Genomic DNA, 23,181 nt, shown 5'->3' with positions numbered 1-23,181 from the left:
AAGGCGACAGTGGCAAGGAAAACACCCTTTTAACAGGGAAAAAAACCTCGAGCAGAACCCGGCTCTAATGTGGGGGGACCCATCTGCCTGCTGGCCGGGCGGGTTGAGAGGGACAGAAGAAGTAGAGAGGTAGAGATAGAGGGGTAGAGGTAGAGATAGAGGGATATAGATAGAGGGGTAGAGATAGAGAGGTGGGGGGTGGGACACAAGGACCATAAAACACAGCCACACATCTGAAGCATCCAGCATCCAGCTCTGGGACCAGGGACACTCGGAGAAAGGACACAGAAAGAAACAGAGTGAATGTAATGCAATAATGGTATATATAGTAAATACATAGGTAGTTAGAGAAGGGCTCAGTGCATCCAGAGAGGTTCCCCAGCAGTCTAGGCCTATAGCAGCATAACTAGGGGCAAACTAAAGGGACGTCAAGAGGGGAAGTCAGTTGTGCAAATGAAAACACCAGCTCACCCCGTCAGGGTCACCCAGTCAGCCCTAACTATAAGCTTTGTCGAAAAGGAAGGTTTTAAGCCTGGTCTTAAAAATATAGAGGGTGTCTGCCTCCAGAACCCAAACTGGGAGCTGGTTCCACAGGAGAGGCGCCTGATAACTGAAGGCTCTGCCTCCCATTCTACTTTTAGAGATTCTAGGAACAACAAGTAAGCCTGCAGTCTGAGAGCGAAGAGTTCTGCTAGGGTAATATGGTACTATCAGGTCTTTAAGATATGATGGAGATTGGTTGTTAAGAGCTTTATATGTCAGAAGAAGGATTTTGAATTCTATTCTAGATTTAACAGGGAGCCAATGAAGAGAAACCAATATAGGAGAAATATGATCTCTCTTGCTAACTCCCGTCAGTACTCTGGCTGCAGCGTTTTGGATCAGCTGTAGATGTTTCAGAGAGCTATTGGGACAACCTGATAATAAGGAATTACAGTAGTCAAGCCTAGAAGTAACAAATGCATGGACTAGTTTTTCTGCATCACTCTGAGACAGGATGTTCCTGATTTTCACAATATTTCTCAGGTGGAAAAAGGAAGTCCTACAGATTTGTTTTATGTGCGAGTTAAAGGACATGTCCTGGTCAAAGATAACACCGAGGTTCCTCACAGTAGTACTGGAGGCCAATGTAATGCCATCCAGAGTAACTATATGCTTTGAAAGCAATTCTCTAAGATGTTTGGGGCCAAATACAATGACTTCAGTCTTGTCTGAATTTAGTAGTAAGAAATTATAGGTCATCCAGGTCTTTATGTCCTTAAGACAATCTTGCAGTCTAGCTAGCTGATTAGTTTCATTTGGCTTCATAGATAAATACAATTGAGTGTCGTCAGCATAACAATGGAAATTAATACAGTGCTTCCTAATAATGTTGCCTAAGGGAAGCATGTATAATGTGAACAGTATTGGTCCTAAGACAGAACCCTGAGGAACTCCATGATTAACCCTAGTATGCTCAGAAGAGTCATTGTTGACATGCACAAACTGGAACCTGTCTGATAAGTAGGATTTAAACCAGTCCAGTGCTGTCCCTTTAATGCCAATAGAATGTTCTAGTCGCTGTAATAAAAGTTTGTGGTCGATTGTATCGAATGCTGGACTAAGGTCCAATAAAATAAGTATAGAGACCAGTCCATTATCTGACGCTATGAGAAGGTCATTAGTAACTTTCACCAGAGCTGTTTCTGTGCTATGATGCACTCTGAAGCCTGACTGAAACTCTTCAAACAGGCTATTCCTTTGTAAATGTTCATATAATTGATTTGCAACTGTTCTTTCCAGAATTTTAGAGAGAAATGGGAGGTTGGAAATTGGTCTATAGTTGGCTAAAACATCTGGATCTAGAGTGGGCTTTTTAAGTAAAGGTTTGATTACAGCAACCTTAAAAGCCTGTGGTACATAACCTGTTACTAGAGAGAGATTAATCAGATCTAACATTGAGGAATTAATTAAAGGTAAAGCCTCCTTGAACAGTCTAGTTGGGATAGGATCTAAAAGACATGTTGATGGTTTGGATGTAGAAACTATTGAAATGAGTTCAGAGAGATGTATGGGGGTGAAAAATTCTAAATATCCATCTGGTCTTACAGCCAATTCTAAAGTATCTGTACTCGATGATACATCTGTGACATTTGCAGGAAGGGCCAGATTAATTTTTTTTGGTGGTCTGTCAACAGATTACAGCACAAACAGTAAAAGCCTAAAGGTGAATCTTTTCCAGTCTCTTGGAATCAATCTCCCACATTCACTAAGGAGGAACTTACAGTTTACAATAACTGTTATCAGAACTTTATCCATAGTTTACATCAGAACATCCCTCCAGAGAACACTGTTATATTGACAACATGACTCAGCAATCTGACCGTCTGATCCACACAATGACACCAGGACTGGTCATTCTGATCCAATGACATGTTCATTGACACAGATTTACTTTGGAGAGATGAACTAAGGATTCTGAGCCAGAGACTGGCTTTAGCGGGTAATCCGTAGTGTTTTACTATTTGTACGAATTGTTTTGAGAAATGCACTTCCTGTTTTGCAAATGTCGAGGATGATTTGAGAAATGGAAGGAAGTGATGTCTAGCTACCCTCTGCATGATTCAATCTGCCTCAAACTTTACATGTTTAACTCCAGTCCTGCCCTGATCACATCCATGTATAAAATACATTCACAGCATGTGCCATGGTGCCCCCTGCACCATTTTAATAAATAGCCCCTGCAGCATGTTTAACCTACATCGATGAAATTTGGTATTCATATGTAGCACATCACGACAAATGGAAAAGCTTCTTACACCCATAAACTAAATCCAACAGGAAGTCTGCTATTTTGAATTAAGTGTCACATTTTTGGTGTTTTTGGTCATTTTCAGTAATTTCTTCTACAAAGGGAGAAACTCCAAAACACCTCAGATTTACCCTCTAGTACTACATTTACCCTCTAACACTACATTTACCCTCTAACACTACATTTACCCTCTAACACTACATTTACCCTCTAACACTACATTTACCCTCTAACACTACATTTACCCTCTAACACTACATTTACCCTCTAATACTACATTTACCCTCTAGTACTACATTTACCCTCTAATACTACATTTACCCTCTAACACTACATTTACCCTCTAACACTACATTTATCCTCTAACACTACATTTACCCTCTAATGCTACATTTACCCTCTAATACTACATTTACCTCCAACATGTTTGTTTTTATCTCTTTCTGTTTTCTGTCTCCTTTAATTTGACTCTTTCCAGGAAATTCTGAGTTTTCCAGGATGTTCTGATGTTTAATGGGTTCCTCTCAGGAACGCTGTGTGTGTTCCAGCTGTGTTCTGTCAATGGAAGGATTCAACAGAAAGACAGTCAGTCTGAGAGTTGGAACACACAGGAGCACACCGGAGAACCAGGAATCAACAGAATCCACCGGAATCTCAGGAATGCTGGCTATGATCCAGTTCCAGAGTTCAGCAGCTTCAGTCGGTGAATATTTCAGCCGACAGAACATCAGATAATCTGGGAGGAACTCCGAGAGGAACTCTGGAACACTGCCAGAACCTTCAGCCAAGAACCCGTTAATCTGCTCAGTCTCAGAACCAGCAGCTTTAGTCCAGAGGTTCTGCTAAACAGAACCAATTTATGGAACGTTCAGTCCTGAAACCTGTTTTATTCCTCATCAGCTGAACATCACTGGTTTAAATCCACCAGGAGAACATTCTCCTGCTGGTTTAACTCCAACAGGAGAACATTCTCCTGCTGGTTTAACTCCAACAGGAGAACGTTCTCCTGCTGATTTAACTCCAACAGGAGAACATTTTTCTTCTTTTAGATCCATGTTTTTGTTCCTTCGTGTGTCTTTTTATGTTTTTCTTCTAAATGGTTGAATGAAGGAAACTTCCACATAAATTATCTAAACTAATCAGGTTCTGGTCCTGGTCTGGTCCTGGTCTGGTCCTGGTCTGGTCCTGGTCTGGTCCAGGTCTGGTCCTGGTCTGGTCCTGGTCTGGTCCAGGTCTGGTCCAGACTGTCAGGATTAATTCTGCAGGACGTTCTTAGTTTTTTCAATCATCTGATTTTACAACATTGCAGTAGAACTGGACTTTTTAAAGAACTTCACATAAAATGCATAAAATGTTTGAAGGATCTTTGAAGCTGAAACAAACTCAGAACATGAAGGTCGTGATAAAATCTAGAGCCCTGATATTAAACCCATGAAGAACGTTCCATCAGAACCATTAGATATTAAACATCTGAACCTGCAGAACAATTAGTAGAACTTTATAATTCAATCTAGAACTCTAGTAAAAGTTCTCATCAGAGGAACAAACAGCTGATCCTCTGAGAGGGAATAAAGAGGAACCGTGACAAGGAACCATCAGTTCTGCTCAGGTTCTCAGTGTTCTGCCTGCTCAGAACATTTTGGTTTAAAACAAGCATTGATCCAGAAACGTTCTTGAAGAACCTTTAGAGGTTCTTTACTGAACCAAATAGAACCGAACTCATGTTAACTCACAGCGGGTCCTTTAACCCTCGTGTCGTCCTGCAGGTCAAATTGACCCGTTTTAAAGTTTGAAAATGTAGGAAAAAAAATTTAAAATTTTTTGTCTGGAATCTGGACCTTGGGGCTGAAGGGAAGGAGGGCTGGGCTGGGATTGGATGAGCAGGGCATGGGAGAAGAGGGATAACTCCAAATACTGTAACCGAAATGCTGCGGCAGCAATTCTATGTTCTATATTTTCTTACCTGCAATGTGTGCCGCAAACAAAATGCATCACAATGAAGTTAATGTAATTTTTTAAGTAAAGAAAATAAAGAGAAAAAAATATATATTTTCACAGTGAAACTTCTGATGTCCACATTTTCAACATTTTTCGGAAATCTTTGAACATTTTTGAGTGGAAAAAAAGAAATGTTTTAAAAAATGTTTCTTAAGAACATTCACATAAATGTTTTTATGTGAATGTTCTTAAAGAAAATATTAGAAGTTTTACTGATGTATATGGAATCACATTTTTAGGATTTTTTTGAAAGATTTTTACTCATTTAAAAAAATATATATTTACAAGAATTTTCTTGCCAAATTTGGGGGATTTGTTTAAAAAAAATAAAACTTTTAAGGGAAACTTTTAAGGAATTATTGGAATATTCTTCCTGCAGGTTTTGCAAATTTTCAGAAATTTTGGGAATTTTTTTGCTGAATTTTTGGATTTCTTCTTTCAGACAAGGAAACAATATTTTTTGGTGCCTGTAAATGAGGACAACAGGAGGGTTCAAGAACCTGATAGATGTTCTAACGGGTTCCTCTGTTCTCCAGCAGGAGGCTCCACCAAGAAACATGAAGAAGAAAATGCGATGTCGTAACTTCCGGGCTCCACACGTGTGTCTGTAAAGTGAACTTCGGACTGGAGAGAACCTCGTCAGAACCCGCTAGAACCTCCTTAGAACCCGTTAGAACCCGTCCCCGGACCGCCATGTTGGAGCAGTTGGGTCTGATCGGGACGATCCGGGACGAGGATCAGAGTCCGGAGGAGCCCGACAGCGAGTCCGAGCAGGAGGTGAGTCAGGCGGCGAGGCTCCGCGGACGGTCCCGGTGGAGGAGCTCCGGTCCAGAGATCCGGTTCTGACTCCGAACCGCGGCCGTTACTGTGTACTGGTACTAAAACTAGACAGATGAACACAGTGAGGAACTAGACGGACTGATCCTGGTCTACTGGTTCTGTCAGAGAACAGTTGGTTCCTCATGTGTTCTTCTGAAGGGAGGAACAATAGAGTCTGGTTGGTTCAGGTAGGAAGGACCTCCTCAGGGTTCTGTGGTTCTCCTGGTGGTTCTCCTGGTGGTCTGACAGGAGGTCAGTGGGACATCAGAGGGTGGAGGTGTTCTCCAGGATGCTGAGCAGCTTCCTCCTCTCAGACCTCCAGCCTGGTCCAGACCTCCGGATGCTGAGTCTGTTAGTCAGCTAGAGACCACCAAGTGATGTAACATCTGCAGCGTGTTCCTGCAGAACCATCTCAGCCTCCTGAGAACGTCCAGCCGGCTCTGTCCCTTCTGATGGGCAGCATCTGTGTTTCTGGTCCATGTGGACACCAGGTATCTGTCCATAATGTCCACCACTGATCCAGGTATGGTGACCGGTTCTGGACGAGCCCTCTGTCTCCTGGAGTCCACCACCAGCTCCTTCGTCTTTGAGACGTTGAGCTGCAGGTGGTTCTGTCCATGAACCTGTCCTCCTGTCCACCCGTCCTCCTGTCCACCTGTACTCCTGTCCACTGATGTTCCCTCTAGTTTTTCCTGAGTCTGACTCCGTGAGCGTCCTGTGGACACTGAGAGGAACATCAGACGTGTTCCTGTGGCCATGCCAGCATCCGTCCAGCTCCATGGTTTATTAAAGAATCAGATTCCAGCGTTTCCATTTCTGTTAGAACACTTTTAACTCGGTTCTTTGATGACCTTGTAGTCTGTTAATGCTGCTGGAAGGATAAATATTTCATTTTAACTACAGCAAACATGAACTACCAACCAAACCCAGCTGACTATAAACTCCAGTTTGGAAAACACACCTAACATTTTTATGATAAAGCTCTGATGGTATATTGTATATTTTTATGATAAAGCTCTGATGGTATATTGTATATTTTATGATAAAGCTCTGACGGTATTCTCACAGTGTGAAGCTCCTGCTGAGGTCTGGGAGAGTCCTGGAACTCTGTCTGCAGTAATACAGTAAATAATGACACCATTATTAGCATTTCTACTCATAAACTAGTGACAGTATTTAATGATCAACATCCATAAATGAAAATTGTAAATAAATGACACTAGATGAGCACAAATCTGATTGAAGACTTAAATTTCACCTTATTTTCCTGTGTGTCCATCTCACGTCTCCAATGGTTGCACACTCTGGTCCCAGTTAAACCCGTCTGAAGGTCCTCCTGGAGTCAGGGTGGGACTCTGAGAAAAAAAAACATTTCACCTTAATTTTCCCATCTGTCTTCCTCACATCTCCAGACGTTGGACACGTTGTCCAGGTTGACACCTCGTCTGCTGGCAGCTTTGACTTTCTGCCCATCAGCTGGTCCATATGGTCCACTTGAAGGCGACTTCTGGATGCTGTTTGGATCCGATTCATTAAACTAAATCCTCTTTGACAGTCTGCACTGGATGCTTGAAATGTAGCTCAAATATCCACGAGCTGTGAGACGTTTTAGTGTAGCAGCCACCAGATGAGAGGATGAGCTGATCGAGCCGTGTTTGAATTCAGCAGATTCACTGTTCGTGAGCTCCAGAATGTGAAGGTGGAGAACGTCTGCTGCTCCATCCTCACAACTGATTTCTGAGCTCAACGTCCAGCACAGACCCTCCTTTAACCCTCCTGTTGTCCTCATTTACAGGCACCAAAAAATATTTCCTTGTCTGAAAAAAATCCAAAAATTCAACAAAAAAAATTCCCCAAATTTCTGAAAACTTGCAAAACCTTCAGGAAGAATATTCCAATAATTCCTGTAAAGTTTCCCTTAAAAGTTTTATTTTTAAAAAAATCCCCCAAATTTAGCAAGAAAATTCTTGTAAATATTTTCAAAAAATGAGTAAAAAGCTTCCAAAAAATCCTAAAAATATCTAAAGTGATTCCATATATATCAGTAAAACTTCTAATATTTTCTTTAAGAACATTCGCATGAAAATCAACCAAAATCCAGTGAAATTCTCTGGTCAGCTTTAAGCCACCGCCCTTCCTTCAGACGCTGGAATGACGGTATCCTCATGTAGGATCTGTGCTAGGTCTTCCAGTTTTCTCCTCTTCACAGTGGACCTAGAGAAAGTGGAATAAACTGTTCTAAGACAAGTTTCCACATCAACAGAACATCTTTCCACACCTCATCAATGTCCAGTCCTCTGTGGGCCCCACAGTGTTCATCTAGGGGTGGCATTAGCAGGAATGGACCCCATATCCAGATATCCGGTTGTTACGGTGGTGTCCCAGTATCCAGTCCCCCCCCCCCCCAATAATGTGTCATTATTGTGTTATTATTATGTTATTGTGTTGTCATTGTTATTATTGTGTTATTGTGTTGTTATTGTTATTATTGTGTTATGTTGTTGTGTTGCCATTGTTATTGTGTTATTATTGTGTTGTTATTGTTATTATTGTGTTATTATTGTGTTATTATTGTTTCATTATTGTTTCTGTTGTTGTTCCAGGAGCAGCCCATCGTCCTGAACAGGAAGAAGAAGTCCGGCGGGTCGAGAGACTTTAACTGTGACTTTGACTTTGGAGAGAGAGACGGAGGGACGGACGAGGACTGGATGGAGGACGTCCTGAAGCAGCTCAAGAAGAAGGTAGGGCCATGGAACCCTGCTAGAACCATGCTAGAACCCTGGTAGATCCATGGAACCCTGCTAGAACCATGGTAGAACCCTGGTAGATCCATGGAACCCTGCTAGAACTATGCTAGAACCCTGGTAGATCCATGGAACCCTGCTAGAACCATGGTAGAACCCTGGTAGATCCATGGAACCCTGCTAGAACTATGCTAGAACCCTGGTAGATCCATGGAACCCTGCTAGAACCATGGTAGAACCCTGGTAGATCCATGGAACCCTGCTAGAACTATGCTAGAACCCTGGTAGATCCATGGAACCCTGCTAGAACCATGGTAGAACCCTGATAGATCCATGGAACCCTGCTAGAACTATGCTAGAACCCTGGTAGATCCATGGAACCCTGCTAGAACCACGCTGGAACCATGGTAGATTCATAAAACCCTGCTAGAACCATGCTAGAACCATGCTGGAACCCTGGTAGATCCATAAAACCCTGCTAGAACCATGCTGGAACCCTGCTAGAACCATGCTAGAACCCTGGTAGATCCATAAAACCCTGCTAGAACCATGCTAGAACCCTGGTAGATCCATGGAACCCTGCTAGAACCATGCTGGAACCATGGTAGATCCATAAAACCCTGCTAGAACCATGCTAGAACCATGCTGGAACCCTGGTAGATCCATAAAACCCTGCTAGAACCATGCTGGAACCCTGGTAGATCCATAAAACCCTGCTAGAACCATGCTAGAACCCTGGTAGATCCATGGAACCCTGCTAGAACCATGCTGGAACCATGGTAGATCCATAAAACCCTGCTAGAACCCTGCTAGAACCATGCTGGAACCCTGGTAGATCCATAAAACCCTGCTAGAACCATGCTGGAACCCTGCTAGAACCATGCTGGAACCATGGTAGATCCATAAAACCCTGCTAGAACCCTGCTAGAACCATGCTGGAACCCTGGTAGATCCATAAAACCCTGCTAGAACCATGCTGGAACCCTGCTAGAACCATGCTAGAACCCTGGTAGATCCATAAAACCCTGCTAGAACCATGCTAGAACCCTGGTAGATCCATGGAACCCTGCTAGAACCATGCTGGAACCATGGTAGATCCATAAAACCCTGCTAGAACCATGCTAGAACCATGCTGGAACCCTGGTAGATCCATAAAACCCTGCTAGAACCATGCTAGAACCCTGATAGATCCATAAAACCCTGCTAGAACCATGCTAGAACCCTGGTAGATCCATGGAACCCTGCTAGAACCATGCTGGAACCATGGTAGATCCATAAAACCCTGCTAGAACCCTGCTAGAACCATGCTGGAACCCTGGTAGATCCATAAAACCCTGCTAGAACCATGCTGGAACCCTGCTAGAACCATGCTAGAACCCTGGTAGATCCATAAAACCCTGCTAGAACCATGCTAGAATCCTGGTAGATCCATGGAACCCTCATGTGTCTGTGGTTCTCTGATGTTCTGTTGCAGAGAACCATCACGACCCTGGACCAGAAGATCGAGAAGATCAGGAAGAAGAGGAAGGCTGAGGAGAAGTCGGCAGCTGAAGGTTCCTCAGAGGAGAACCCGGAGAACCAAGAAGATGAAGCTGAAGATGTGAAACCTGAAGCTGCTGGAGGTGATGAAGGGGAGGATGAAGATGAAGATGAGGAGTTTGGGTCCAGTGATGAGGAGGTTCTGACCCGATCAGGTGGGTCTATCAGAACGTTCTTAGAGTTCTACTGCAGTGTTTTCCAGGTTTTTAGTGTTTTACTGCAGTATAATCAAGGTTTTTAGTGTTTTACTGCAGTAATATCCAGGTTTTTAGTGTTTTACTGCAGTAATATCCAGGTTTTTAGTGTTTTACTGCAGTAATATCCAGGTTTTTAGTGTTTTACTGCAGTAATATCCAGGTTTTTAGTGTTTTACTGCAGTATTTTCCAGGTTTTTAGTGTTTTACTGCAGTAATATCCAGGTTTTTAGTGTTTTACTGCAGTATTTTCCAGGTTTTTAGTGTTTTACTGCAGTATAATCAAGGTTTTTAGTGTTTTACTGCAGTAATATCCAGGTTTTTAGTGTTTTACTGCAGTAATATCCAGGTTTTTAGTGTTTTACTGCAGTAATATCAAGGTTTTTAGTGTTTTACTGCAGTAATATCAAGGTTTTTAGTGTTTTACTGCAGTATTTTCCAGGTTTTTAGTGTTTTACTGCAGTAATATCCAGGTTTTTAGTGTTTTACTGCAGTATTTTCCAGGTTTTTAGTGTTTTACTGCAGTAATATCAAGGTTTTTAGTGTTTTACTGCAGTAATATCAAGGTTTTTAGTGTTTTACTGCAGTATTATCAAGGTTTTTAGTGTTTTACTGCAGTAATATCAAGGTTTTTAGTGTTTTACTGCAGTATTTTCCAGGTTTTTAGTGTTTTACTGCAGTAATATCAAGGTTTTTAGTGTTTTACTGCAGTATTTTCCAGGTTTTTAGTGTTTTACTGCAGTAAAATCAAGGTTTTTAGTGTTTTACTGCAGTAATATCCAGGTTTTTAGTGTTTTACTGCAGTAATATCCAGGTTTTTAGTGTTTTACTGCAGTAATATCCAGGTTTTTAGTGTTTTACTGCAGTAAAATCAAGGTTTTTAGTGTTTTACTGCAGTAATATCAAGGTTTTTAGTGTTTTACTGCAGTATTTTAAAGGTTTTTAGTGTTTTACTGCAGTATTTTAAAGGTTTTTAGTGTTTTACTGCAGTAATATCAAGGTTTTTAGTGTTTTACTGCAGTATTTTCCAGGTTTTTAGTGTTTTACTGCAGTAATATCAAGGTTTTTAGTGTTTTACTGCAGTATTTTCCAGGTTTTTAGTGTTTTACTGCAGTAATATCAAGGTTTTTAGTATTTTACTGCAGTATTTTCAAGGTTTTTAGTGTTTTACTGCAGTATTTTCAAGGTTTTTAGTGTTTTACTGCAGTATTTTCAAGGTTTCTGAAGGTTTTCTTCCTGTTTCCTGTCAGATACCCTCAGAGAGAAGGAACGACGGGGGAGGAAGTGGAAGGTGGAGGAGGAGGTGAGGAAGAGGAGCTGCTGATGTCACAGCTTCCTGAAGCGCGTTTCCATGGTAACAGCTGTGTTTGTGTTCAGGCTCCAGAGGCGTTCTACGAAGATGCGTCTCAGTACGACGATCAGCTGACCTTCGAAGACATGAACCTGTCCAGACCCATCCTGAAGGTGAGACGTCCAATTTGGTGTCATTCTTATCAATCTGATAAAGGTGTTGGCAGAGTATCAGTGTAGGTCAGGTAGGGCTGCCAGATCTTCAGAAAGGGGTTGTGTTCATTTCTCAGAGTACATGATCTTTCTGAGAGGGATGCAACCGTTCTTTTCCATTAACCATCCAGCTATGGGGAGATGGGAGTCAGACTTCCTGGCAGAGCACAAAGCTATCTGAAAGTATCTCTCCTGGGAGTTATTAAAATGTGTTTTAATGGTTGGGAAGTTCCCCAGTAGGTAAATCTGTGGATCCAATGGGAAGGCAAAACCTGGGTAGGTGACTCTCAGGATCACAGGATGGAGGAGGCTGAATGGAAGTTTCCTGATGTGTAGCTCCTTCCTGATGTGGTCGTATTCCTTCCTCACTGCAAAACTCTAAATCCTACCAAGTCTATTTGTCTTATTTATAGTCAAAATGTCTCATCCCACTTAACAAGAGACATTTCAGCAGATGGAGGGACTTGTTTTAAGACAACGCATCTTAAATATCTTGTTAAGTCAAACAATCTGGAAATTATCTTGTTTTGAGTTGAATTTTACAAGAAAACTCAAAGAAGTTTAACCCTCGTGTCGTCCTGTGGGTCAAAATTGACCCGGTTTAAAGTTTGAAAATGTTATTTTAAGACACCTAAGCTTGACAATCCTGGTAAAATAGAGCTTAAAATAAGTTTTCCCAGCTAATTTTAAGATCTCAAGATTCTAAATATCACATCTTATTTCTAGAAATCTTACCAAGTCATTTTTCACTTGTTCTATTGGCAGATTTTTTCACTTATTTCAAGGTAAAAGTTCCTTGAAGTAAGTTTTTTTTAAGGCCGAACTTTTGTGAAAGGGCTTCTTTACCACGTTTTATCTCTTGTAGAACGAGCGAGCTTCCCTCCGCCTCATGCTGCCCGCTAGCCGCCATGTCGCCCTGGTCGCTGGCTTCAGATGTTGCAGCTTCCCCAGCTGGAAACAGTTCAGTAGACACATTCTGACCTTTATTTCTGGGTCTCAGGTCCATGTTGCAGCTTCTGCATGAAGTTGGAGGTTCAGTGTGTATTTTTTACTAAGTTTAATCCGAGTGTCCATGAAGAGCTCCAGGACAAGCGTCTAGCTAGCTGCATCAGACCCCCACAAAGTTCTGTCAACCAACTCTATTAAACAGAAGCCTTTAATATAAATCAGGGAAAAAAGCAAAAACAATGAATGGAATGAAAAGATTACAAAAAAAACCAAAGAATCTAATCTAGAATCTTTGCAGTTCAATAAATTTCAGTCCTTGACGTTCAAAAACAGAATCAGACAGTTAAAAAAATTCAAACTACAGAGTCCAGTTGAGATTTTTAAATCTCAAGAAAAAAATGAACAATAGAGGAAAACTGTTGGAACAGCATCTATGTCCTACCTGGACCAGGAGGGAGGTCTTCATCTAGCTCTCCATCATAATCCATAAAACACACCTGACCTGTTGAACAGGTAAAGAACAAAGCGGCTGTTAGAACAGGATTTCCAATGCAAATCTGGCCTCCTCCTATCAGCAGCTGGTCTCTGTTCCTCACCGTCCGTCCACCAGCCTAAAGAATAGAAGCTTCCTGAGTCCGGGTTTAGGTCTCCTCCGGGTTCAGGTCTCCTCTGGGTTCAGGTCTCCTCCAGGTTCACGTCTCCTCCAGGTTCACGTCTCCTCCGGGTTCAGGTCTTCTCCAGGATGGAAAATGAAGTCCAGCTTGGGTGTCCAGTCCTTCAGGACCTCTCTGACTGACTACAGTAATTCAGCTGCACCAGGTGTAGGGCGGGGCCAAGGTGTCCTACCATTGTCCAATAGAAATGGAGCAGCTTGATATCCAACAAACTTTTCCTGAGGGTCTCAGTTTCCTGGGTTCCTGTGGTTCCTGCTTGTTCAGTCAACAAACATCCGGAGCTAAACTCAGACCTGAGAAACGTTCTGTCTGTGGACCTCTGGAAGGTTCTAGATCTGCAGCTTGGAACGTGGTGAGAACCGACAGAATGGTTCTGGTTGATCCAGCAGAGTGGAAAACACATGAAATGTTCAATGATGGTGGCGGTGTAGCCTCCGCTTGTTGTTGCTGCTGTTGTTGTTATTGTTGTGTTGCTGCTATTTCTGCCGTTGTTGTCGCTTCTGTTTTTACTGTTGTTGTTGTTTTTACTGTTGTCATCATCATCATCGTCGTCATCACTTCCTGTCGTCTCCTCCAGGCCGTCACTGCTCTGGGCTTTAAGCAGCCGACTCCCATCCAGAAGGCCTGTGTTCCTGTCGGCCTGCTGGGGAGAGACCTGTGTGCCTGCGCTGCTACTGGGACAGGTAGGACTGGACCAGTTCATTATACTGGGACAGGTAGGACTGGACCAGTTCATTATACTGGGACAGGTAGGACTGGACCAGTTCATTATACTGGGACCAGTTTATTATACTGGGTCCAGTTTATTATACTGGGTCCAGTTCATTATACTGGGACCAGTATATCTTAGTGGTTCCAGTCTAATTAACCCACTGGTTTCTGTCCTCCAGGGAAGACGGCAGCCTTCATGCTTCCAGTGTTGGAGCGTTTGGTCTTTAAGCCCAGGACGTCCCAGGTGACCCGGGTTCTGGTCCTGGTTCCGACCAGAGAGCTGGGGATCCAGGTCCACTCGGTGGCCCGTCAGCTGGCCCAGTTCACCTCCATCACCACCTGCCTGGCCGTCGGTATGACTCTCCACCTGTTCAGGTAGTTGCGTCTCCACCCACCGGACCCGGACTCACCTGTCCCCTCTGTCTCCAGGTGGGCTGGACCTGAAGTCTCAGGAGGCGGCACTGAGGGCGGGGCCAGACGTTCTGATCGCTACACCTGGCCGGCTCATCGATCACCTGCACAACACACCAAGCTTCGAGCTGACCCACATTGAGATCTTGATCCTGGACGAGGCTGACAGGTAGAACCACACCTGAAAGTGGGCGGGGCCAGCAGCAGGCACTCACCTGTGTGGTTCTCTATGGTTCTCTGTGTTTCTCTATGGTTCCTTTATGGTTCTTAATGGTTCTCTGTGGTTCTCTATGGTTCTCTGTGGTTCTCTATGGTTCGTTTATGGTTCTTAATGGTTCTTTATGGTTCTCTATGGTTGTCTATGGCTCCTTTATGGTTCTCTATGATGCTCAGATCTCTACATAGGGGAAACCAAACAGTCACTTAACAAGCATATGACTCAACACAGAAGAGCCACTTCCTCAGGACAGGATTCGGCGGTCTTCCTTCACCTCAAGGAAGAGGGACACTCATTTCAGGACACCAATGTTCAGATTTTGGACAGGGAGGACAGATGGTTTGAGAGAGGCGTGAAAGAAGCCATCCATGTCAAAGTGGAGAAGCCATCTCTGAACAGGGGGGGTGGTCTGCGACATCATCTTTCACCATTTTACAATCAGGTCCTTTCAAAACTCCCCAAAGAACTACTCAGCAGAATGACTCAGGTGAGGTGGCTCATGCTAACGACCACCATTAGCATACGAGGGCTCGGTGAAACTCGCATTTCAACGACCCCCTTTGTCACTCCCTGGCTCCTAACGACCATCGTTGAGGAGCCAGGTGGGCCTTGGCAATGGTCTTCAGAATGTGAATAACACTGACCACACCTCACAGAGGTTATAAGCTGAGGCAACATCAACCACCACCAGAACTGAAGAAGCCTCTTGGATGAGAGGTGAAACGTCTTCAAGGAACCTTCTTTAAGTCCAGTTGGATTGATTTAAACAATTTTGGATAACCATGGGGCTGCACAGTGGCGTAGTGGTTAGCACTTTCGCCTTGCAGCAAGAAGGTCCCTGGTTCGCGTCCCGGCTTTCCCGGGATCTTTCTGCATGGAGTTTGCATGTTCTCCCTGTGCATGCGTGGGTTCTCTCCGGGTACTCCGGCTTCCTCCCACAGTCCAAAAATATGCTGAGGTTAATTGATCATTCTAAATTGCCCGTAGGTGTGAATGTGAGAGTGCTCGTTTGTCTTTGTATGTAGCCCTGCGACAGACTGGTGACCTGTCTAGGGTGTCCCCTGCCTTCACCTGAGTCAGCTGGGATAGACTCCAGCCCCCCCGCGACCCTAGTGAGGATTAAGCGGTGTATAGATAATGGATGGATGGATGGATGGATAACCATGACCTGGATGAATGAGAAGCTACACAGAGATTTTATGATTCTCTATGGTTCTCTATGGTTGTCTATGGTTCTCTATGGTTGTCTATGGCTCCTTTATGGTTCTCTGTGGTTGTCTATGGTTCTTAATGGTTCTCTGTGGTTCTCTCAGGATGCTGGACGAGTACTTTGAAGAGCAGATGAAGGAGATCATCAGGTTGTGTTCCTACAACAGACAGACGATGCTGTTCTCCGCCACCATGACAGACGAGGTACCGTGTCATACCTGTTGTCATGTGACCTGAGTGTCCAGGTGTGTCATGTGACCTGTTGTCGTTTGACCCGTGTCTCCAGGTGAAGGACCTGGCTGCAGTGTCGTTGAAGCAGCCAATCAGAATCTTCGTTAACAGCAACACTGATGTGGCTCCGTTCCTCCGACAAGAGTTCGTTCGAATCCGACCTCACAGAGAAGGAGACCGAGAGGCTGTGGTGGCAGGTAGGTAGTACTGCAGTACAGCTGGTAATACTGCAGTACTGTAGGTAGTACTGCAGTACTGTAGGTAGTACTGCAGTACAGCTGGTAATACTGCAGTACTGTAAGTAGTACTGCAGTACTGCAGGTAATACTGCAGTACTGTAGGTAGTACTGCGGTACAGTAAGTAATACTGCATTACTATTGGTAGTACTGCAGTACTGTAGGTAATACTGCAGTACAGCTGGTAATACTGCAGTACTATTGTTAGTACTGCAGTACTGTAAGTAATACTGCATTACCATTGGTAGTACTGCAGCACTGTAGGTAATGTTGTAGTACAGCTGGTAATACGGAAGTACTGCTGGTAATACTGCAGTACAGCTGGTAATACTGCAGTACTGTAGGTAATGTTGTAGTACAGCTGGTAATACTGAAGTACTGTAGGTAATGTTGCAGTACAGCTGGTAATACTGCAGTACTGCTGGTAATACTGCAGTACAGCTGGTAATACTGCAGTACTGTAGGTAATACTGCAGTACTGTAGGTAGTACTGCAGTACAGCTGGTAATACTGCAGTACTGCAGGTAATACTGCAGTACAGCTGGTAATACTGAAGTACTATTGGTAGTACTGCAGTACTGTAGGTAATGCTGCAGTACAGCTGGTAATACTGCAGTACTATTGGTAATACTGCAGTACTGCTGGTGATACTGCATTACTATTGGTAGTACTGCAGTACTGTAGGTAATGCTGCAGTACAGCTGGTAATACTGCAGTACTATTGGTAATACTGCAGTACTGCAGGTAATACTGCATTACTATTGGTAGTACTGCAGTACTGCTGGTAATACTGCAGTACAGCTAGTAATACTGCATTACTATTGTTAGTACTGCAGTACTGCTGGTAATACTGCAGTATTGCTGGTAATACTGCAGTACTACTGGTAATACTGCAGTACAGCTGGTAATACTGCAGTACTGTAGGTAATACTGCAGTACTGTAGGTAGTACTGCAGTACAGGTAATACTGAAGTACTATTGGTAGTACTGCTGTACTGTAGGTAATGCTGCAGTACAGCTGGTAATATTGCAGTACTATTGGTAATACTGCAGTACTGCTGGTAATACTGCAGTACTATTGGTAATACTGCAGTACTGCTGGTAATACTGCAGTACTGCTGGTGATACTGCAGTGCTATTGGTAGTACTGCAGTACTGTAGGTAATGCTGCAGTACAGCTGGTAATACTGCAGTACTATTGGTAGTACTGCAGTACTGTAGGTAATACTGCATTACTGTTGGTAGTACTGCAGTACTGCTGGTAATACTGCAGTACAGCTAGTAATACTGCAGTACTATTGTTAGTACTGCAGTACTGCTAGTAATACTGCAGTACTATTGGTAATACTGCAGTACTGCTGGTAATACTGCGGTACTATTGATAATACTGCAGTACTGTAGGTAATACTGCAGTACTGCTGGTAATACTGCAGCACTGTAGGTAGTACTGCAGTGCAGCTGGTAATACTGCAGTACTGTAGGTAATACTGCAGTACTGCTGGTAATACTGCAGCACTGTAGGTAGTACTGCAGTGCAGCTGGTAATACTGCAGTACTGTAGGTAGTACGCTTCAGTACTGCGGGTAATAATGCATTACTATTGGTATCTGTGTAGTTTCTCATTCATCCAGGTCATGGTTATCCAAAGTTGTTTAAATCAATCCAACTGGACTTAAAGAAGGTTCCTTGAAGACGTTTCACCTCTCATCCAAGAGGCTTCTTCAGTTCTGGTGGTGGTTAATGTTGAAAATTCATAAAGAAGGAGCCCCCCTCAGGCCTATCGTCAGCAGCATTAACTCTGTCACCTACAACATTGGCAAACATGTAGCCACCATCTTGTCCCTGCTGGTGGGGAAGAATCCCCACCATGTACAGAACTCATTGGACTTTGTGGAAAAGGTGAGAGGACTGAGACTGGATACGGATGAGACCATGGTATCCTACGATGTCACCTCCCTATTCACGTGTTCCTACAATGGAGGCGGTGGAAGCAGTGAGACAGCGGCTTTTACAAGACAACACTCTCAGTGACAGAACAAACCTCAACCCAGACCAGATTTTCCAACTTTTGGACCTCTGCCTGAACACCACCTATTTCCAGTACAGAGGGAGCTTCTAGAGGCAGAAACATGGATGTGCCATGGGCTCACCAGTAGCTCCTATTGTGGCCAATCTGTACATGGAAGAAGTAGAACACAGGGCCCTGACGTCGTTTAACGGAGCAACACCGAGCCACTGGTTCCGATACGTGGACGACACATGGGTCAAGATCAGAATCCAGGAGGTGCAAACTTTCACCGAACACATCAACTCTGTGGACAGCAACATCAAGTTCACCAGAGAGGATGTGAAGGACAACAGTTTGCCCGTTTTGGATTGTGAGGTCCACATAGAAGAGGACAGAAGTCTGAGTGTTGGGGTTTACAGGAAACCAACACACACGGACCAGTACCTGCTTTTTGACTCTCACCACCCACTGGAGCACAAGCTAGGGGTCATCAGGACCCTGCAACACAGGGCCGACAAGTTACCCACCAGTACCCAAGGCCAGGAAAAAGAACACAAATACCTGAAAGGGGCACTGAAAACTTGTGGATATCCTGACTGGACCTTTGTGAAGGCTCACACAAGATCCAGAAAGGAGAACAACCCAGTGAGAACTGAAGAGAAGGAGAACAGGCGAAACAACATAGTGATCCCGTATGTGTCTGGACTGTCTGAAAAACTGGAGGATTTTCAACAAACACCAGATCCCTGTCTTTTTTAAGCCAAATAACACACTCAGACAAAGACTGGTCCACCCAAAAGACCCCACACCACGAAGTCAGAAGAGCAACCTGGTGTATGCAGTTAAATGCAGCGAGGAATGCTCAGATCTCTACATAGGGGAAACCAAACAGCCACTTAACAAGCGTATGGCTCAACACAGAAGAGCCAGTTCCTCATGACAGGATTCGGCGGTCTTCCTTCACCTCAAGGAAGAGGGACACTCATTTCAGGACACCAATGTTCAGATTTTGGACAGGGAGGACAGATGGTTTGAGAGAGGCGTGAAAGAAGCCATCCATGTCAAAGTGGAGAAGCCATCTCTGAACGGGGGGGGTGGTCTGCGACATCATCTTTCACCATTTTACAATCAGGTCCTTTGAAAACTCCCCAAAAGAACTACTCAGCAGAATGACTCAGGTGAGGTGACTCATGCTAACGACCACCATTAGCATACGAGGGCTCGGTGAAACTCGCATTTCAATGACCCCCTTTGTCACTCCCTGGCTCCCAACGACCATCGTTGAGGAGCCAGGTGGGCCTTGGCAATGGTCGTCAGAATGTGAATAACACTGACCACACCTCACAGAGGTTATAAGCTGAGGCAACATCAACCACCACCAGAACTGAAGAAGCCTCTTGGATGAGAGGTGAAACGTCTTCAAGGAACCTTCTTTAAGTCCAGTTGGATTGATTTAAACAACTTTGGATTACTGTAGGTAATACTGCAGTACTGTAGGTAATGCTGCAGTACAGCTGGTAATACTGCAGTACTAATGTAATACTGCAGTACTGCTGGTAATACTCCAGTACTATTGGTAGCACTGCAGTACTGCTGGTAATACTGCAGTACTATTGGTAGTACTGCAGTAGTACTAGAGTCCTGGTCTGTGTTCTCAGCTCTCCTGACCCGGACCTTCCAGGACCACGTCATGTTGTTCACCCAGACCAGGAAACAGGCTCACCGGCTGCACATCCTGCTGGGCCTGATGGGGCTGAAGGTCGGAGAACTGCACGGAGAACTGAGCCAGAACCAGAGACTGGAGAATCTCAGGTACCCGCTGTGAGGAACGTTGGAACCTTGTTCTCCTGGTTTGCTTCGTCTCTGACAGTTTCCTTGTTTTGTTTCTCCTCCAGATGTTTCAAAGACGAACAGATCGATGTCTTGGTGGCAACGGACGTAGCAGCTCGAGGTCTAGATATCGACGGAGTTAAAACGGTGAGAGTTCCGTTAGAACGCTGAAGGTACTCGCCTGTCTCTGACCTGTCTGCCTCACCTGTACCCTCCTGTCCCCTCCAGGTGATTAACTTCACCATGCCGTCCACGGTCAAACACTACGTCCACCGGGTGGGGCGGACGGCCAGAGCCGGCCGGTCGGGGCGGTCGGTGTCTCTGGTGGGAGAGTCTGAGAGGAAGATGCTGAAGGAGGTGGTGAAGTCAGCCAAGAACAGTGTGAAGGCTCGCGTCCTGCCACCAGGTATGCACACCTGACCCCAGAACAGGGAGCTCACCTGTCAGGTTTGTACAGGTGAATTCTCACCAGACTATGTGTGTCCAGAGGTCATCCTGAAGTTCAGAGATCTGATCTCCAAGCTGGAGAAAGACGTGGAAGCTGTGATGAAGCTGGAGAGAGAAGAAAGAGAGCTGGCCGCGTCTGAGGCCAAGGTGCACCTGAACACCTATACACCTGAGCACCTGTATACCTGTATACCTATATACCTGTACACCTAAACACCTGTATACCTGAACATTTATACACCTGTATATTCCTTGTTACAGTATTATGTGTAAGTATGTCTGTGTGTGTGTGTGTGTGTGTGTGTGTGTGTAGTTGAGTGCAGCTCAGAAGCGTCTTGATGGCTCCGCCTCCTGTCAATCACAGAGAGTTTGGTTTCAGACTCAACAAGAAAGAAAACAAAGCAGAAGTAAGGACAAATACACACTGTACTAAATACTGTGTAGAACTGTGTAGTACTGTATATTTGTGTCCTCCAGTGTCCAAGGCTCTGCAGGACTTTGATCTGGCTCTCAGAGGGAAGAAGAAGAGACAGAAGTTCCTGAAGGACGGCAAGAAGAAGGAGGCGACGGTAAACCATCAATAATCAATAAATAAATCAATAATCCTCCATTAATCAATAATCAATCAATAAACCTCCTTTAATCAACAATCAATAACTGATCAGCTGTGTGTGATGTCAGGCTGAGGAGCGCGCCCAGTTCGAGATCCTGAAGGCCCAGATGTTCGCTGAGCGGGCGGCCAAGAGAGAGAGACGACCCAAGAGAGCGAGAGCCATGATGGAGGAGGAGCCAAGCACAGGTCTGACCAATCAGAGGGCAGGTTCTGAGCCAATCAGAGGGTTGAGACTCTATCAGCAGGAATTTAATATTTAAACATGAAATGATTTGATTGGATCACAGACTCTAACAGAAACTCTGTCTCTGCAGCAGCCAATCAGAAAGCAGCAAAAGGAGGCAGGAAGTCGGTGTTTGATAAAGAGCTGACCAATACCAGCAGCAAGTCAGTGAGACAATTCAGAGCTGGGTGAGTCTGTCTGTCTGTCCACCTGTCTGTCTGTCTCTCCACCTGTCTGTCCACCTATTTGTCTGTCTCTCTCTCCACCTGTCTGTCTACCTGTCTCACTCTCTGCCGTCTTCTTGCAGACCGTCCTTCTCAGACAGGAAGCGTCTGGGTTTGGATCGACAGCATCGTGGCGGTTCCAGGTAAGTTCACCTGTTAGGTTTGGGTCCAGGTGGTTCTGATGAGGTTCTCCTGATGTTCTGTTCTGTTCTTCAGGTTCAAGAAGAAGAAGTGAAGAACAACGTGGAACCAGCAGTTCTTCTCCTCTGGTTCCTCCACCATATCCTCTTCTCCTGTGTTCTTTTTGTTTGTTAGAACAGTTTCAAATAAAGTTGTGGTTTCTAATCAACACCCTGGGTCTGGGTCTGAGTCTGAGTCTGAATCTGATTCTGATTCTGGGTCTGATTCTGAGTCAGATTCTGGGTCTGGGTCCGTGTAACTTTAATGTAAACACATCCCTGCAGACGGGACCTTCAGGGAACCTTTAGGAAACAGTCATGGAATGTTCTCAAAGGGTTCCTAAGGGTTAATATTTGCTGAACCATGAGGAATTGTTCAGGTGACCTTTAAGGAACATTTAGGGAATGTTCCCAGGATAATAAAGGGACTGTTGGGGAACATTCAGTGTTCTCTGGCAGTCCCTTTATCATCCTGGGAACATTCCCTGAATGAAGGAATATTCAGGGAACCTTTAACAAGTGTTTTTCTGAATGTTTCTATCTGCTGAACCTTTAGGGAACCTTCAGATAACCTTTATGGAATGTTCTCTAAAGACTACTGTTTGGTGAACCTTCAGGGAACATAATGCAAACATTCCCTGTACGTTATTGGTTGCTGAACCTTCAGGGACTCTATAAGGGAACATTCTCAAAGGTATCCTGAGGGTGAACGTTTGCTGAACCATTAGGGAATGTTCAGGGAACCTTTAGCAAGCAATCATGGAACGTTCCCTGAATGTTCCCAGTAGTCCTCCTAGTGTTCTCCGTGCATGAGGACTCTCGTGTTCACTCTAACAGCTGAACATCCAATGAGTTTTTAGACGTTTCAGGGTTTAGCAGAAGCAGGAAGTGAATAAACCTGCTGGACTGAGAGGCTCATTCTGATTGGTTACCTGGAAGCAATGAGGGGGCGGGGCTACATAGAGTTGACATGTTTCCTGATCTGGGTTTTACTGTCGGTAGAGTTCTATTAATGGCCTGAAGGGGCAGCAGCACGTCTCTGCTGGGTCCAGTCTGCCACAAACCGTAGAAGATGAAGGCTAGCCAGCAATTAGCAGTTAGCAGCTAGCAGTGGTTAGAGGTTCATGGAGGTCTAGGTGTTCACCTGAAACCATCTGTTCTGCTTTGTTCTATCTCATGTAAATGATAAAAGTCTCCCTGAGGAACATGAACAGAACCCTGACCTCAGTCTGAATGGATTCACTTCACTGACTGACGTTCTTCACCTGGAAGCAGCTCATCAGGAGAACCTCCCAGGGAACGGAGGCAGAAGGTTGGATTTCTCAGGAGGTTTGAGGACTCTGAGCTGCAGCTTCAGTGAAGAATTTTACTGTGTTCTGGGTTCAGAGTGTGACTCAGCGATGTGGAAGATGACTCAGCAAATGAAAGTCA

The 23,181-nt window shown here is 44.4% G+C and overlaps 1 protein-coding gene across 2 annotated transcripts; it reads left to right on the top strand.

The window, feature by feature from the left end:
* Positions 1-5,361: 5,361 nt before the first annotated feature.
* On the top strand, positions 5,362-21,920 carry ddx27 (DEAD (Asp-Glu-Ala-Asp) box polypeptide 27). 2 transcript variants are annotated; one of them, XM_023267597.3, is made up of 20 exons: positions 5,362-5,566; positions 8,212-8,349; positions 9,827-10,046; positions 11,336-11,388; positions 11,463-11,549; positions 13,788-13,893; positions 14,101-14,274; positions 14,351-14,501; positions 15,863-15,962; positions 16,045-16,186; positions 19,893-20,046; positions 20,130-20,211; positions 20,293-20,470; positions 20,552-20,658; positions 20,825-20,918; positions 20,989-21,080; positions 21,193-21,310; positions 21,442-21,535; positions 21,655-21,714; positions 21,788-21,920. In XM_023267597.3, the coding sequence occupies exons 1-20, from the start codon at positions 5,483-5,485 to the stop codon at positions 21,804-21,806; spliced, it is 2,253 nt and encodes a 750-aa protein (XP_023123365.1). In that variant the 5' UTR covers positions 5,362-5,482; the 3' UTR covers positions 21,807-21,920. The 2 variants fall into 2 exon arrangements, with proteins under 2 accessions (XP_023123365.1, XP_023123363.1); XM_023267595.3 differs by having other exon boundaries at positions 21,439-21,535.
* Positions 21,921-23,181: the final 1,261 nt, after the last annotated feature.

The sequence above is a fragment of the Amphiprion ocellaris genome, chromosome 5 (genome assembly GCF_022539595.1).
Source record: "Amphiprion ocellaris isolate individual 3 ecotype Okinawa chromosome 5, ASM2253959v1, whole genome shotgun sequence".
NCBI lineage: Eukaryota > Metazoa > Chordata > Actinopteri > Pomacentridae > Amphiprion > Amphiprion ocellaris.
The sequence above is the reverse complement of the archived record's forward strand: the minus strand, read 5'-3'. Positions and strand labels throughout refer to the sequence as shown.

Excerpts from the sequence above, each read along its gene's own strand:
- ddx27 (XM_023267595.3), top strand. The coding sequence starts at position 5,483 with ATGTTGGAGCAGTTGGGTCTGATCGGGACGATCCGGGACGAGGATCAG. Across the intron at positions 15,963-16,044 it reads CCGCCACCATGACAGACGAG|GTGAAGGACCTGGCTGCAGT; the intron begins GTACCGTGTCAT and ends CCGTGTCTCCAG. Across the intron at positions 20,212-20,292 it reads ATATCGACGGAGTTAAAACG|GTGATTAACTTCACCATGCC; the intron begins GTGAGAGTTCCG and ends TGTCCCCTCCAG.